General features: G+C 37.7%; 1 protein-coding gene across 8 annotated transcripts in view; it reads left to right on the top strand.

The window, feature by feature from the left end:
- TTC23 (tetratricopeptide repeat domain 23) overlaps positions 1–14,124 on the top strand; it is a 106,708-nt gene that overhangs the window by 34,951 nt on the left and 57,633 nt on the right. For all 8 annotated transcript variants that reach the window (XM_012438627.3, XM_012438624.3, XM_012438628.3 and 5 more), the window contains one exon: positions 9,894–10,071. In XM_012438627.3, the coding sequence (XP_012294050.1) occupies positions 9,894–10,071 (178 nt within the window). The remainder of the gene's footprint in view (positions 1–9,893; positions 10,072–14,124) is intronic.

Genomic DNA, 14,124 nt, shown 5'->3' on the forward strand with positions numbered 1-14,124 from the left:
AAAGATCAAGCCACTGAACTCCAGCCTGGGTGACAGAGTGAGACTCCTTCTCAAAAATATAATAATAATAATGATTTTTTTAAAAACCACACTAGCTACCAATTACTGACCACCTTCTGTGTCAGGCTTTTGCTAAGTGCTTTATAGACATGATCTCCTTTCATCCTTAGTCCTCTCTATGTAGTGGATACTGTTAGTATTCCCATGTTCAAATGTAGCATCTAAGGCTGAGAGAAGTGAGGTCACTTCCCAGGTCACACAGGCAGGAAGTGATGAAGCTGGGAACTGGCATAGCAGAGCCCTGTCTATCCAACGCTAGTGTCCAGGCTCCTAACCATGTCACAGATTACATTCAGACTGATGTAGACTAGAAACCCCACAGTGCATTCAGCAGAGCAAAGCCTTTACCTGTATGTATCAGGTGATAAAAAGAGACCCAGATGTAACTCTTTTCTCATGTTGGCTATGGAAAATCCCATTTGTCCTGTTTTGGAATTAGTTTCTCATCAGATTCTGATCAGTGATATTCCCACAAAGCCTTTCCTTTATACTGGTGCTCACAATTCTTGCCAAATTCTAGAGCTTTTAAAAGGAAACTCTGTTGCCTTAGTAATACCAGAGATTGCATTTGTTTAATGCATGTTAAAACAAGTCTCCATCCCTGTGAGATCTGAAACTTGGCTGAAATGAAATGAGATAGTGTCTCCTCGTGTGCTCTGTAGAATTACTGTGTATATATTTTCATTCAATAAAATATGCCATGGTTTAAGTTGTGCACCTGCCAAATTAACATACTGCCACATTGTGTTATTCAAAATTCTCTCTCTTTTCATCTGTCTAGTGTATCTCTTAAGCTACCAAGCACATTGTGGGTACACTAGATAATAAATCCTCAAAGCATCCCTGACAGGTAGATAGAAATGGAAAGGAGAAAACGTTGCTCTCCCAGACATTACATATGAGAAAATGGAAAAAGACAAGATTACCTGAAATTGACTGATGCTTTAAGTAAGTTGTAGATGGATGTAAGACTATAATTTAGTTATTTCTTCATGTAGTACTCTCAATTCCTTTTTTATTAAATATATTATAAAACTAAAGCAATTTTATTTTCTATTTTGCCTTTTCTTTTATGTGAATAGTGTACTCAGTGAGCTTCCGAAGGCTCATTATGGGCTGCATTAGCTTGATAGCCTCCATTTCTGGCTGTGTTAGTGCCAGGACCATGAAATAGCCTGCAACAGCAACCTCAAGAGGTGAGGGGTAGGATGTGCTTATTCTTTGTGCAATAGTATGTTGTATTCATCTTTTTAATAAAATATTTTAAGCACATATATGTGTAGTATTGTGTAAATTCTGTAGTGTAAAGAATAGTATACATATTGCTGAGCTCACAAAATTCATTTCTGATAAAAGGAAGCTTGTTATGCATTCTTCCCAATCTCATTTTCTTCCCATACATTATAGGCAATCATTATGCTGAAATTTAGTGTTTTTCATTCCTCTGAATGTTTTCGTACCTTTACTGTGTATATGTATAGCATATGGGTGTGTGTATATAATTAAATTTGTCATATTTTAAATTTTTATATGTATGTTTCCTTCTATAACTTGCTTTTTTCTCATTACATCTGTATTTTTGAGATATATGCCTACTAGTTGATATAATCCAGCTCTAGTCTCTTCATTTTAGACCTCCATATGGTGTTTAATTGTCTGACTTTCACCTAATTTAATTGTCTATTTTGATGAAGGTGAACGTGAATTGTTTTCAATTTTTTACTACTATAAATACTACTTACATGAAAATTCTTATACAAGTCTCTTTGGGCACATATGCAAGATTATCTCTGAGGTATAGTCCCAAGAGTGGAATTGTTTACTTGACAAGTACCTGCATCTTCAATTTTACTTGTTTTACCAAACACTTTCTAACAATTTATGCTCCCACCAGCAGGGTGTGTAAATTCTTGTTACTCAACATCCTCACACTTTTTATGGTTCTCAATTATGTGGATGCAAAATTATATCTTATGGTTTATTTATTTATTTATTTTGAGACAGAGTCTCACTCTGTCACCCAGGCTGGAGTGCAGTGGCATGATCTCAGCTCACTGCAGCCTGCACCTCCCAGGTTCAAGCAATTCTCATGCCTCAGCCTCCTAAGTAGCTGGGATTGTAAGCACATGCTATCATGCCCAGCTAATTTTTATATTTTTAGTAGAGATGGGATTTCACCATGGCCAGGCTGGTCCCAAACTCCTGACCTCAAGTGATCTGCCTGCCTCGGCCTCCCCAAATGCTGGGATTACAGGTGTGAGCCACCACACCCAGCCCTTATGGTTTCTTTAACTGCATTTTTCTGATAGGGAGGTTAAATATCTTTTTATATGTTTGCTAGACATTTGGAATTCCTGTTCTGTGAATTATCTGTTCACATATTTTCCTTATTTGCTATTGAGCTATTTGCATTTTTCTTATAAATTGGTAGATATTCTTCATATTTCTGGAAACAAGTTATTTGCTGTTTATATATATTGTATATACTTCAAATATGTAGTTTGCCTTGAATTTTGATTCACAGGAGTTTTTGTTTTTAATATGACCAATTTTACCTATCTTTTCTGCTCTTATTTGTATATATATATAAGAAATCCTTCCCTACCCAAAGTCACAGGGTTACTTTTCCATATGTTTTCTCTCAAACATATCAAAGTTTTGGTTTTTAAACTTAGGACTCCTAAACAGCCATTGGGTCAATGAAGAAATTAAGAAGGAAATTAAAAATTTTTTTGAAACAAATGAAAATGGAAACATAACATACCAAAACATATAAAAAGAAATAATAAAAATCCAAGCACAAATAAAATTGAGAGTAAAAAAGATACAAAAGATCAATATAAGAGAATGTTTGTTCTTGAAGATAAATGAAATCAACAAACCTTTACCAGACTAAGAAAAACAGAGAGAAGACCCAAATAAATAAAACTGGAGACAAGAAAGGAGACAATACAACTGCTACCACAGAAATTCAGAGGATCATTAGATACTGTTATGAGCAACTATATGCAATAAATTGGAAAACCTAGAAGAAATGGATACGTTCCTAGACATATATAACCTGTTATGATTGAACCATGAAGAAATCAGAAACCTGAATAAACCAATGAGTAACAAGATAGAAGCAATGGTAGAATGTCTTCCATCAAAGAAAAGCCCAAAATCTGATGGCTTCAGTACTAAATTCTAGCACACATTTTGAGAACTAATATCAACCCTACATAAACTGTTCCAGAAAATTGAGGATGAAGCAGTACTTCCAAACTCATTCTATGAGGCCAGCATTATCTCAATACCAAAACCAGACAAAGACACATCAAAAAAGAAAACTATGAGTCAATATCTCTGATGAATATGGATGCAAAATCGTCAAACCAAATTCAACTACACATTAAAAAGCTCATTCATCTTGACCAAGTGGAATTCATCCCAGGGATGCAGGGGTGGTTCAACATACACAAATCCGTAAATATGATACTTCACATCAACAGGATGAAGGACAAAACCATATGATCATTTCAATAGATGCTGAAAAGGCATTTGATACAATTCAGCATCCCTTCATGATAAAAACTTAACAAACTGGATTTAAATGAATACACCACAACATAATAAAAGCCGTATATGACAAACTGCCCACTTTTACCATTTTTATTCGACATAGTACAGAAAGCCCAAGCAATTAGGCAAGAAAAGTAAATAAAGGACATCCAAATTAAAAAGGAAGAATTCAAATTATCCTTGTTTGTAGATGATATGATCTTATATTTAGAAAAACCTATAGATTCTGCCAAAAAGCTATGAGAACTAATCAAATTTAGTAAAGTTGCAGGATACAAAATCAGCATACAAAAGTCAATAGCATTTCTGTATGCCAACAGCTAACAATCTGAAAAAGAAACCAAGAAAATAATCCCATTTACAATAGCTACAAAAAAACCTAGCAACAAATAAGATTAAATACTTAAGAATAAACTTAACCAAAGAAATGAAAGATCTCTACAATGAAAACTGTAAAACATTGATGATACAAAATGAGGAGGACACACAAAAAGATTTCATGTTCATGGATTGGAAGGATCAATATTGTTGAATAGTGCATACAACCCAAAGCGATCTACAGATTTAATACATTCTCAAAATATCACCACTCATTATCAAAATACCAGTTACATTCTTCATAGAAATAGAAAAAAACCTAAAATTTATATGGAACCACAAAAGTCCCAAAATAGTCAAAGAAATCCTGAGCAAAAAGAACAAAGCTGGAGGCATCAGATTACCTGACTTCACACTATACTACAGAGCTATACTAATCAAAACAGCATGATACTGGCATAAAAATAGACACATAGACCAATAGAGCAGAAAAAAAAAACAGAAATCCATGCATTTACAGTCAACTCATTTTTGACAAAGGTGCCAAGAACATACATTGGGAGAAATATAATGTCTTCAACAAATGGTGCTGGGAAAACTGGATATTCATATGCATAAGAATGAAACTAGACCCCTAGCTCTCGCTATATGCAAAAATCGAATTAAAATTCATTAAAGACTTAAACCTGGCCAGGCACAGGGGCACATGCCTGTAGTCCCAGCACTTTGGGAGGCCAAGGCAGGAAGATCACTTGAGCCCAGGAGTTCAAGACCAGCATGGGCAACATGGTGAAACTCCATCTTTACAAACAAAATTAGCCAGGTGCATAGTGGTGTGCACCTATAGTCCCAGCTATTCTGGGGGCTAAGGTGGGAGAATTACTTGACCCCAGGAGGTTGAGGCTGCACTGAGCCATGATCACACCACTGTACTCCAGCCTGGGCCACAGAACAAGACCTGTTTCAAAGAACAAAACAACAACAACAAAACCTTAAATCTAAGACTGAAACTCTGAAACTACTGGAAGACAATATTGAGAAAACACTCCAGGAAATTGGTCTGGGCAAAGATATCTTAAGGAAGACCTCAAAAACATAGGCAACCAAAGCAAAACTGGACAAATGAGATCATGTCAAGCTAAAAGACTGCACAGCAAAGGAAACAACAGAGTGAAGAAACAATCCATGTATGACAAAATATATGGATTTCACAGAATGTGTGAAAATATTTGGAAACTACCCATCTGTCAAGGGATTAATAACCAGAATAAATAAGGAGCTCAAACCAACTCAAAAGATAAAGACAACCTGATTTTAAAATAGACAAAAGATCTGAATAGACATTTTGCAAAAGAAGACATACAAATGACCAACAAGTATATGAAAAATACTCAACATCACTAATCATCAGAGCACTATCACACCCCAGTTAAAATGCCTTCTATTAAAAAGGCAATAGTAGTTGCTGGTGAGGATGTACACTCATAGATTGTTGGTGGGAATGCAAGTTAGTACAGCCACTATGGAGAACAGTGTGGAAGTTTCTCAGAAAACTAATAATAGAACTACCATATGATCCAGCAATCCCACTGCCCCATATATACCCCAAAGAAAGGAAATCAGTATATCCGAGGTATCTGCACTCCCATGTTTATTGCAGCACTATTCACAACAGCCAACCTAGGATTCAACCTAAGTGTCACTCAGTGCATGAATGGATAAAGAAAATTTGGTAGATATACATAATGAAATATTACTCAGTCATAAAAAAGGATGAAATCCTGTCATTTGCAGTGAAATGGATGGAACTGGAGGACATTATTTTAAGTGAAATAAGCCAGACACAGAAAATATCACATTTTCACTCAAATGTGGGAGCTAAAAATATTTTTAAAAAGAAAAGAAAATTTGAACTAATGGAGATAGAAAGCAGAATGATGGTTACTACAGGCTTTTAAGAGTAGTAGGGAGCGAGAGATGAAGAGGGGAAGGTTATTGAGTATAAAAATATAGGTGAATAGTGGGAATAAGACCTAATGTTTGTTAGCACAATAGGTTGACTATAGCTAACACTATTTTATTTTCTATTTTTAAAAAACTAAAAGAATGGAACTGGCATGTTCCTAACACAAAGAAATGATAAATTCTTGAGGTGATGGGTACGCTAATAATACTGATCGATCATTAACTTTGTATACTTATATGAAAATTTTACATGTACCCCATACATATGTACAATTATTATGTATCCATAATAATTAAAAATAAATTTAAAACAATTATCCTCTAGGCCAGGCACGGTGGCTAATGCCTGTAACCCCAGCACTTTGGGAGGCCGAGGCAGGTGAATCACAAGGTCAGGAGATCTTGACTAGCCTGGTCAACATTGTGAAACCCCATCTTTACTAAAAATACAAAAGTTAGCCAGTCATGGTTGACCACACCTGTAATCCCAGCTACTCAGGAGGCTGAGGCAGGAGAATCACTTGAACCTGGGAGGCGGAGGAGGCAGTGAGCCGAGATCACACCACTGCACTCCAGCATGGGTGACAGAGCAAGACTCGGTCTAAAAAAAAAAAAAATTTGTCCTCCAATCCACTTGGAACTTTTGTGTACATAGTATGAGATATCTCATTTTATATACATTTTGTTTTTATTTTCTGTTCTTACTTTTAGTGATGAGTATGTATCCTTGTAATAAATTATTCTAAATTTTTTAAAAAACTCAATTGGATAAGAAAATCCCCACCTCACTTGCACAATAGTTTCAATCAGTTTCTCTGATTTTGCCTATTATTTAGACTTTTCAAACTCTTATATGGCTGCTGTTGGGGTGGAGCTGAGATCACAATTGAGCCCGTTTCAACATGGGAACAAACTGAGGCTGTTGCATATGGCATGCAGGTTAGGAGGAGAAGGAGTAAAAGATATGATTATGCGTAGACATTTAATACTAATCTGTGTGGTGTGCTTCTGTCTGCAAAGCACTTTCACGGATATCTTATTTAATTCTCAACAACAACCAGTGTGTTCTGATGATGAAACCAAGGTTCAGAGACATTTTGTACTCGTCCAGGTTTTGTCGGCAAGACTGCTCAGACTACAGTTTGGGTTTTCTACTCCCACTTACTTGCAACTGATTTTCCTGCCTCTCCTTTTGTTTTCTTTTCCATAACATTTTCTCTGAGCGTTAGGTATTTGAAGGATGACTTTTTGAGACCTGAAGAGGTGACCTGGTGTTAACTTGGAATGGTATGCTGTGCTTTGGGCTGAGATAGTAGGTGGCTACAAGTTTTCCGTGGTCCTGCCCTATTAACAAACCCCCAAACACTTTAGTGACTTACCTCAGGAGAGAAGGAATTTTTAATATATCAATGAATACATGCCTTGTTATTGTTTTCTTTTTTGCTCATTTATGAGCTTGATTACTAAACTTTACGGCTTTCTTTTAAAGCAGTTGCCCAGATGAAATTATCTTGGTGTTTGTACTTCCTTCATTTCTCTTCTGTGACTTTTACGGGCAGTCTGAGAAACAAAGGACCCATTCTTTCTTCCATGGCATACTGCATCGTTTATGAACGTGAGACAGGAAAAAGTTGAAGATTTTTTTCCTTCTCTCAAATATCCATGGTGGTGTCTGAGTTCTCCAGACTGAATTAGATGGAAAAAAACTGAAATCATTTTAGGTTTTAGAGAAAGTAGGTAACTTTATCTAGATTCTAGACCAGAGGTCAGCAAACTTTTTCCCTAAAAGCCCAGATAATAACTATTTTAGATGTTGTAGGCCATATGGTCTCTGTAGTAACCAATGAACTCTGTCATATTTCAAAAGCAGCCATGGATGATATGTAAACGAATGGGCATGGCATTTTCCAGTAAAACTTTATTTAAAAAAATGAAAAACAGCAGATTTGGCTCCCACACTATAGTTTGCTAACTCCCATTTTTGTTTATTTAAGTTTTGTCTATCAGGGAATCTAAGTCTTTGGCTAAGTGATTTCTTACCAACCATATGTTTCAGAGACTCTATCACCAAAGGTTCTAATGGGTTTTCTTTGCAAATATAAAATATGATATTTACAAAACTAATGACTACCCACTATATTCTAAGCTCCTTCAGCATCAGAAAGGATGCCCAGTATTACTGGGTCACCTATTAATCTTTTTCCTTCCCAGATTAGAGTTTCTACAAGCTGTAGCCCTCCTTGGTCCCTGAACTTTTCCTGTATTTTTAAACATCTTCACAATTATAGAAGGTATCAAGATTCATAAACTCTTCAATCAGCATTTGATTCCACTGTGGCCATCTGAACCACAGAACTGAAAAGTATCTTTACTTCTATCAGTTAATTCCTTTGGAGAACAAAAATAGGTGTGAAAAATATCCAGTGGTTGAGTTGAAAATAATACCTATTTTTTGTAGTCTTTTAGTTTTCCCTTCGGCAGTTTGGGACTTACAAGGCCTTTTGGTATTAAAGGTTCTGGGGTGGAGGACAACATAAGAGGGATTATAAATTTTGCACGTAAGATTTTTCCATGAAAGAAAAGTTTCCTAATATTCTTAACAAACATTCTGGAGAAGATTATTTTTATTTTTTATTTTCTTTTTTATTTATTTATTTTTAAAGATGGGGTTTCACTATGTTGGTCAGACTGGTCTTGAAGTCCTGACCTCAGGTGGTCTGCCCGCCTTGGCCTCCAAAGTGCTTGGATTACAAGCATGAGCCACCACACCCGGCCCAGAAGATTATTTTTAAATGTGTGTTGTGTTTGCTGAAAAATATGTAGGGATACATTTTTTATATGAGAGATTCCTATTCTAAGAAGCTATATAAGTATTTTCCCACTGCTACCTTTACTTATAATTTCTAAATTAGCATTTTTATGATATGAAAGTAACACATTTTCATAGAAGAAAATTGGGAAATTTAGAAAAGCACAAACAAGAAGAGTAAAATGACAGTGTAACAGCTTAGAGATAAGTATTGCTAACATTTTCATGACCATGCTTTTGCCATCTTTCTATGCATGTATGTACATGCAGATTAGACATAAAATTTTCACATGCATGAGGTGATATACAGAATATTTTATAGCCTGCCTTTTCACTGAAGTATATAGAATGGGCAAACTTCTGTATCAATACATACGGATCAGCACTAATTTTCATGGCTACATGGCATTCCACAGTGTAGGTGTACTTCCTGTAACCTGCTTGCACGGTCTCCTATTGGTGCATTTTAAGTGCTTTGGACTTTTCCACCATTAGAGAGAAAGCTAAGGTAAATGTTCTTGTATATATATCTTCTTGCCCTGCCAGAGTATCCCTTCAAGATAAATTCCTAGAATTGAAATTAGCAAAATTGTATGTGTGTGTGTGTGTACATACATGTTTATGATTTTGATATAGAAAAGTTTATACCCAAACTATATTCTTCTCAATGGTTAATGAGAGGGTGTTACATCCTCCCCAGTACTGGGAAATTTCTAAGATTTCTCAACAGATCAGTTATCAGCGTCTCAGCATCCTTTCCTTGATGGTTGCTATTGTTGTTTTGTGAAGTATTTTACAGTTTTTAAACCAATACCTACCTATGTATTGTACTTACTATGTATCAGAGATTATTCTAGGTATTTTATGAATATCAATTAATATTCATAATAACCCAATGAAGTGTGGGCACTGTTATTCTTAATTCACAAATGAAGAAACGAGTGACTTGAAGGTCATACATGTAGTCAGTGGTGAAGCCAGGACTCCAACCTTCCAGGTGATTCCAGACCCCATCTTCTTAACCACCATGCTCTGATGCCTCTCAGAGGAAAAGCTTTGTTAGCAAGGAAATGAACCTGGACACTAGGAATCAGAGAGTCACATCCCAACTACCAGCTCACCTTTATTTCCTTATTTTCTATTTTAATGATTAAAATAATTCTTTTGATTTTTTTTTTAGGATGTATCAAGGTCAGAAGAAATCAAAAGAAGCTTTGCCCCACTATCAAGCAGCTTTGGAATATGTTGAGATCAGTAAAGGTGAAAAAAGTCTTGAGTGTGTACCAGTATTGAGAGAATTAGCAGGTGTAGAGCAAGCCCTGGGACTCCATGATGCATCCATCAGCCACTTCCTCCAGGTAAGCTACAAGGTCCTGGCTACCGAAGCTGTTCTAGACCCAGTGCTTTTCATAGACACAAGTGGCACAGCAGCTCTGAAAGTGCCTGGCTTTGTCATTTGCTCTAGATAAGGACAACACTTGGCCTAGAGTAGACACTCAACAAAGGTGCTCTTATCAGATGGCCATGTGGGCAACTGCTGGTACTGGTCCCTTATTAGCCATTGCACAGACTACAAACAGCCTGAGATACCCTAAAGGTGATTTCTTTATCCTTTAATATTTATTTAGAGCTTATGTTACCAAACTGATAAGGACTCTTTTTTTATCTACATTCTAAAATCTTTACCTGAAGCCACTTAGAGTTATGTCTGTTAGCTGCTAGTCTACTTTATCTTTGTAAGATTCTTCAGTGAATGTGTCTATCAGGGTTCTGCAGAGAAACAGAACCAACAGGATATGTACACACACACACACACACACACACACACACACACACACACACACGGAGGTTTTTGTTTGTTTGTTTGTTTTTCTTTGTTTGTTTTTAGAGAGACAGGGTTTCATCATGTTGACTAGACTGATTTCAAACTCCTAGGTTCAAGTGATCCTCCTGCCTCAGTCTCCCAAAGTGCTGAGATTATAGGCTTGAGCCACCAGATCCGGCCTCTTTTAAGGAATTGACCCATGCAGTTTAGGGGCTGGTAAGTCTGAAATCCACAGGGCAGGACATCAGGCTGGCAACTCAGGCAGAGTTTCTATGCTGCAGTCTCAAAGCAGAATTTCTTCTGGAAACCTCAGTTTTTCACTCTCTTCAATTGATTAGATGAGGGCCACCAATATTATTATTGAGAGTCATCTCCTTTAAAATCAACTGATTGCAAATATTAATCACATTTACAAAATATTGTGTATTCACTGTAAATTAATCTTAATAGTGAGTTTATCTCTTTATATTGTATCATGCTAAAGGCACTTTTTAAAAAGTTTTTCTGATAATTCTGTCCTGTAAAAGTTGTAAGATTCAGACCAATCCATTCTTGTTATTTGAAATGAGATATAGTGACAAGGTCCTGAGAGTACTTCATTACTATTTCTTACTTTAACTTGTCTGACAATTTATACTCCTACTCATGGTTTGTTAGAGTGCCCCTTTCTCTCACTTTATCTGGATTGTCTCTTTTAAGCATTATTACCACCCCATGACACATTATTATTTCCCATTTATAGATAAGGAAGCCAAGAATTTGAGAGGTTGAGTGATATGCCCAGGAGTACACACCCAGTAAATGGCATGTTCGCGTTCAAAACCCAGTACTTTTTAGAAAGATTGTTCTGGCTGATATGTAGAAAATGGATTGGGGAGGTTGTGCCAACCATAGAAGTAAACCAGTTAGGAAGCTATTGAGGTAGCCAAAGCTGAGAATGATGGTAGCTCGAACTAGGATGAAGATAGTGGGGATGAAGAGAAATAGATGGATGTAGGAAAGATTTAGGAGGCAGAATTGATAGGACATGGAGATTGATTGGATGTGGGGGAAAGGAGAAGGAGTCATAGATGACTCCCAGGTTTCTGGTCTGGACCACTGAGTGGATGTTTGTGCCGTTTCTACCAGGGAACTGGCATGTGACTGGGTGATGGAGAGATGGCAAGCTCTGCTTTTGATGATGAGTCTGAGATGCCTGTGAGGCATACAAGTAGAGATAACAGTAGGCAGTTAGATAATTGGGGCTGGGCTGGGTACGGTGACTCACGCCTATAATCCAAACACTTTGAGAAGCTGAGGCAGGCAGATCACCTGAGGCTGAGTGTTCAAGACCAGCCTGACCAACATGGAGAAACCCTGTCTCTACTAAAAATACAAAAAAATTAGTCAGGCATCTGCCTGTAATCCCTGCCACTCAGGAGGCTGAGGCAGGAGAATCCCTTAAACCCAGAAGGCGGAGGTTGTGATGAGCCAAGATTGCACCACTGCAATCTAGCCTAGGTAACAAGAGAGAAACTCCATCCCCAAAAAAGAAAGAAAAAGATAATTGGGGCTGGTGCTCAGAATATAGGTCAGAAAGTCATCCACTTACACATAGTGATTTCCCTGGGAAAGGATGAGATCACTGAGGGAGAGTTGATGGAGCGAGAAAAGAACTGATGCAGATTCTTGAGGAATTTCAGTATTCATGGCTGAAGTGAAGGATTACCTAGCAAATGAAACAGAGAAAGATTGCCAGGAAAACAAAAGGAAAAGCAAAAATGAAAGGGGTATCCTCTCTCTCCTTTTTCTTTCTTTCTTTCTTTTTTTTTTGAGATGGAGTCTCACTCTGTTGTTCAGGCTGGGGTGCAGTTGCGTTATCTAGGCTCACTGCAACCTTTACCTCCCAGGTTCAAGCAGTTCTCTTGCCTCAGCCTCCTGAGTAGCTGGGATTACAAACATGAGCCACCACACCTGGCTAATTTTTGCATTTTTAGTAGAGACGATGTTTTACCATGTTGGCCAGGCTGCTCTCGAGCTCCTGACCTCAAGTGATCCACCCACCTTGGCCTCCCAAAGTGCTGGGATTACAGGCATGAGCCACTGCGCCTGGCCTCCCTCCCTTTTTTGATACCTTTCACTGTTTTGGAGGACATGGGATTCCAGAGAGGATAAATGAGTTTGTAAAGAGCTTAGCACAGTGCCTGATATGTAGTGCTAAATATGGCTGTTTTAAGTTTTCTCTTTCCTTTCCTTTTATGTTATTTTTCTTTTCTTTTTCTTTCATTGATGACTTTGTTGAGGTGAATACTGGGGTGATGATAAGAACAGAAACCAGATTATATAGCAGGTGAGCTGTGAGGAAGCAAAGATAGTAAGTATAGATGGCAGTTACAAAAAATACTGAGATGCTTTTGGGGGAAGACAAGCCCAGGCAAGAGGGCAGAGTACATGGTAAGGTCTGAAGGTTAGACAAAACTTGACACATTCAGGGAATTGTAAGGAGCTCCCTATGCCTGGGCAGTGGGAATGGCAAAGGCAGGAGATGGGTATCATTTAGGTGAGTGTTGAAAGTCATGTTAAGGAATTTAAGCTTCCTCCTAAGGGCAGATGAAGGTTTTTAGGCAGGGAGATTGGCATCATCAAATTATCATTCTGGAAGGACCACTCTGCGGTAGGGAGAATGGACTGGATGGTGGGTGATAAGCAGGAACATAACTCAGACGTAATGACTGCAGCAGTATGGGTTGGGGGTGAGACAGCCCATACTCAGGTGGTGCCAGTGAATGGAGAGGCAATATAGATCTTAGAGATAATGCGGGGAATAGATGTGACAGGCCTGGAGGTTGTGCAGGTCTTGAGGAGGAGTCCAGCTTTACACCAGGTTTCTGACCTCAGTCACTATGTGGCTCATGGCAACATTTACTGAGCATAGGAACACTGGTGGGTTTACAATTTTTGTTAGTATCAATAACTGTAAATATTCTCATACAAAAACCGTTTATAGTTCCTTGAATTATTTCCAGGGGTAAATGTCCAAAAATTAAACTAGTAGAAGGAAGTTCATACGGGTTCATATTGTCACTCTGCCACAGAATTGTTTTTGATGTACTTCACTACCAGCAGTTGATTTTTCTTTGTTCTTAAATGATGCAGTTTTGTACCAACCATGCCAGCTTTTTATGTTAGTTTACTCTCATTTTACAGAATAGAGACTAAACTTTACTTTAATATTTTTTTCTTAGCCCATATCCCTCAAACTTTTTTTTTTTTTTTTTTTGAGACAGAGTCTCTCGCTGCTGCCCAAGCTAGAATACAGTGGTGTGATCTCGACTCACTGCAACCTCTACCTCTCGGTTCAAGCAATTTTCCTGCCTCAACCTCCCAAGTAGCTAGGATTACAGGCACCCACCACCATACCTGGCTCATGTTTGTATTTTTAGTAGAGACAGGGTTTCACCATGTTGGCCAGGCTGGTCTCAAATTCTTGACCTCAAGTGATCCGACTGCCTCAGCCTCCCAAAGTGCTAGGATTATAGGTGTGAGCCACTGTGCCCAGCAAAAACTTTAAAACTTTCAAAAGTTCAAAAAAAGATCTCAGGTACCA

This window comes from Aotus nancymaae, unplaced genomic scaffold (assembly GCF_030222135.1).
Source record: "Aotus nancymaae isolate 86718 unplaced genomic scaffold, 86718_ANA_hifiasm-v0.15.2.pri h1tg000014l, whole genome shotgun sequence".
Taxonomy (NCBI): domain Eukaryota; kingdom Metazoa; phylum Chordata; class Mammalia; order Primates; family Aotidae; genus Aotus; species Aotus nancymaae.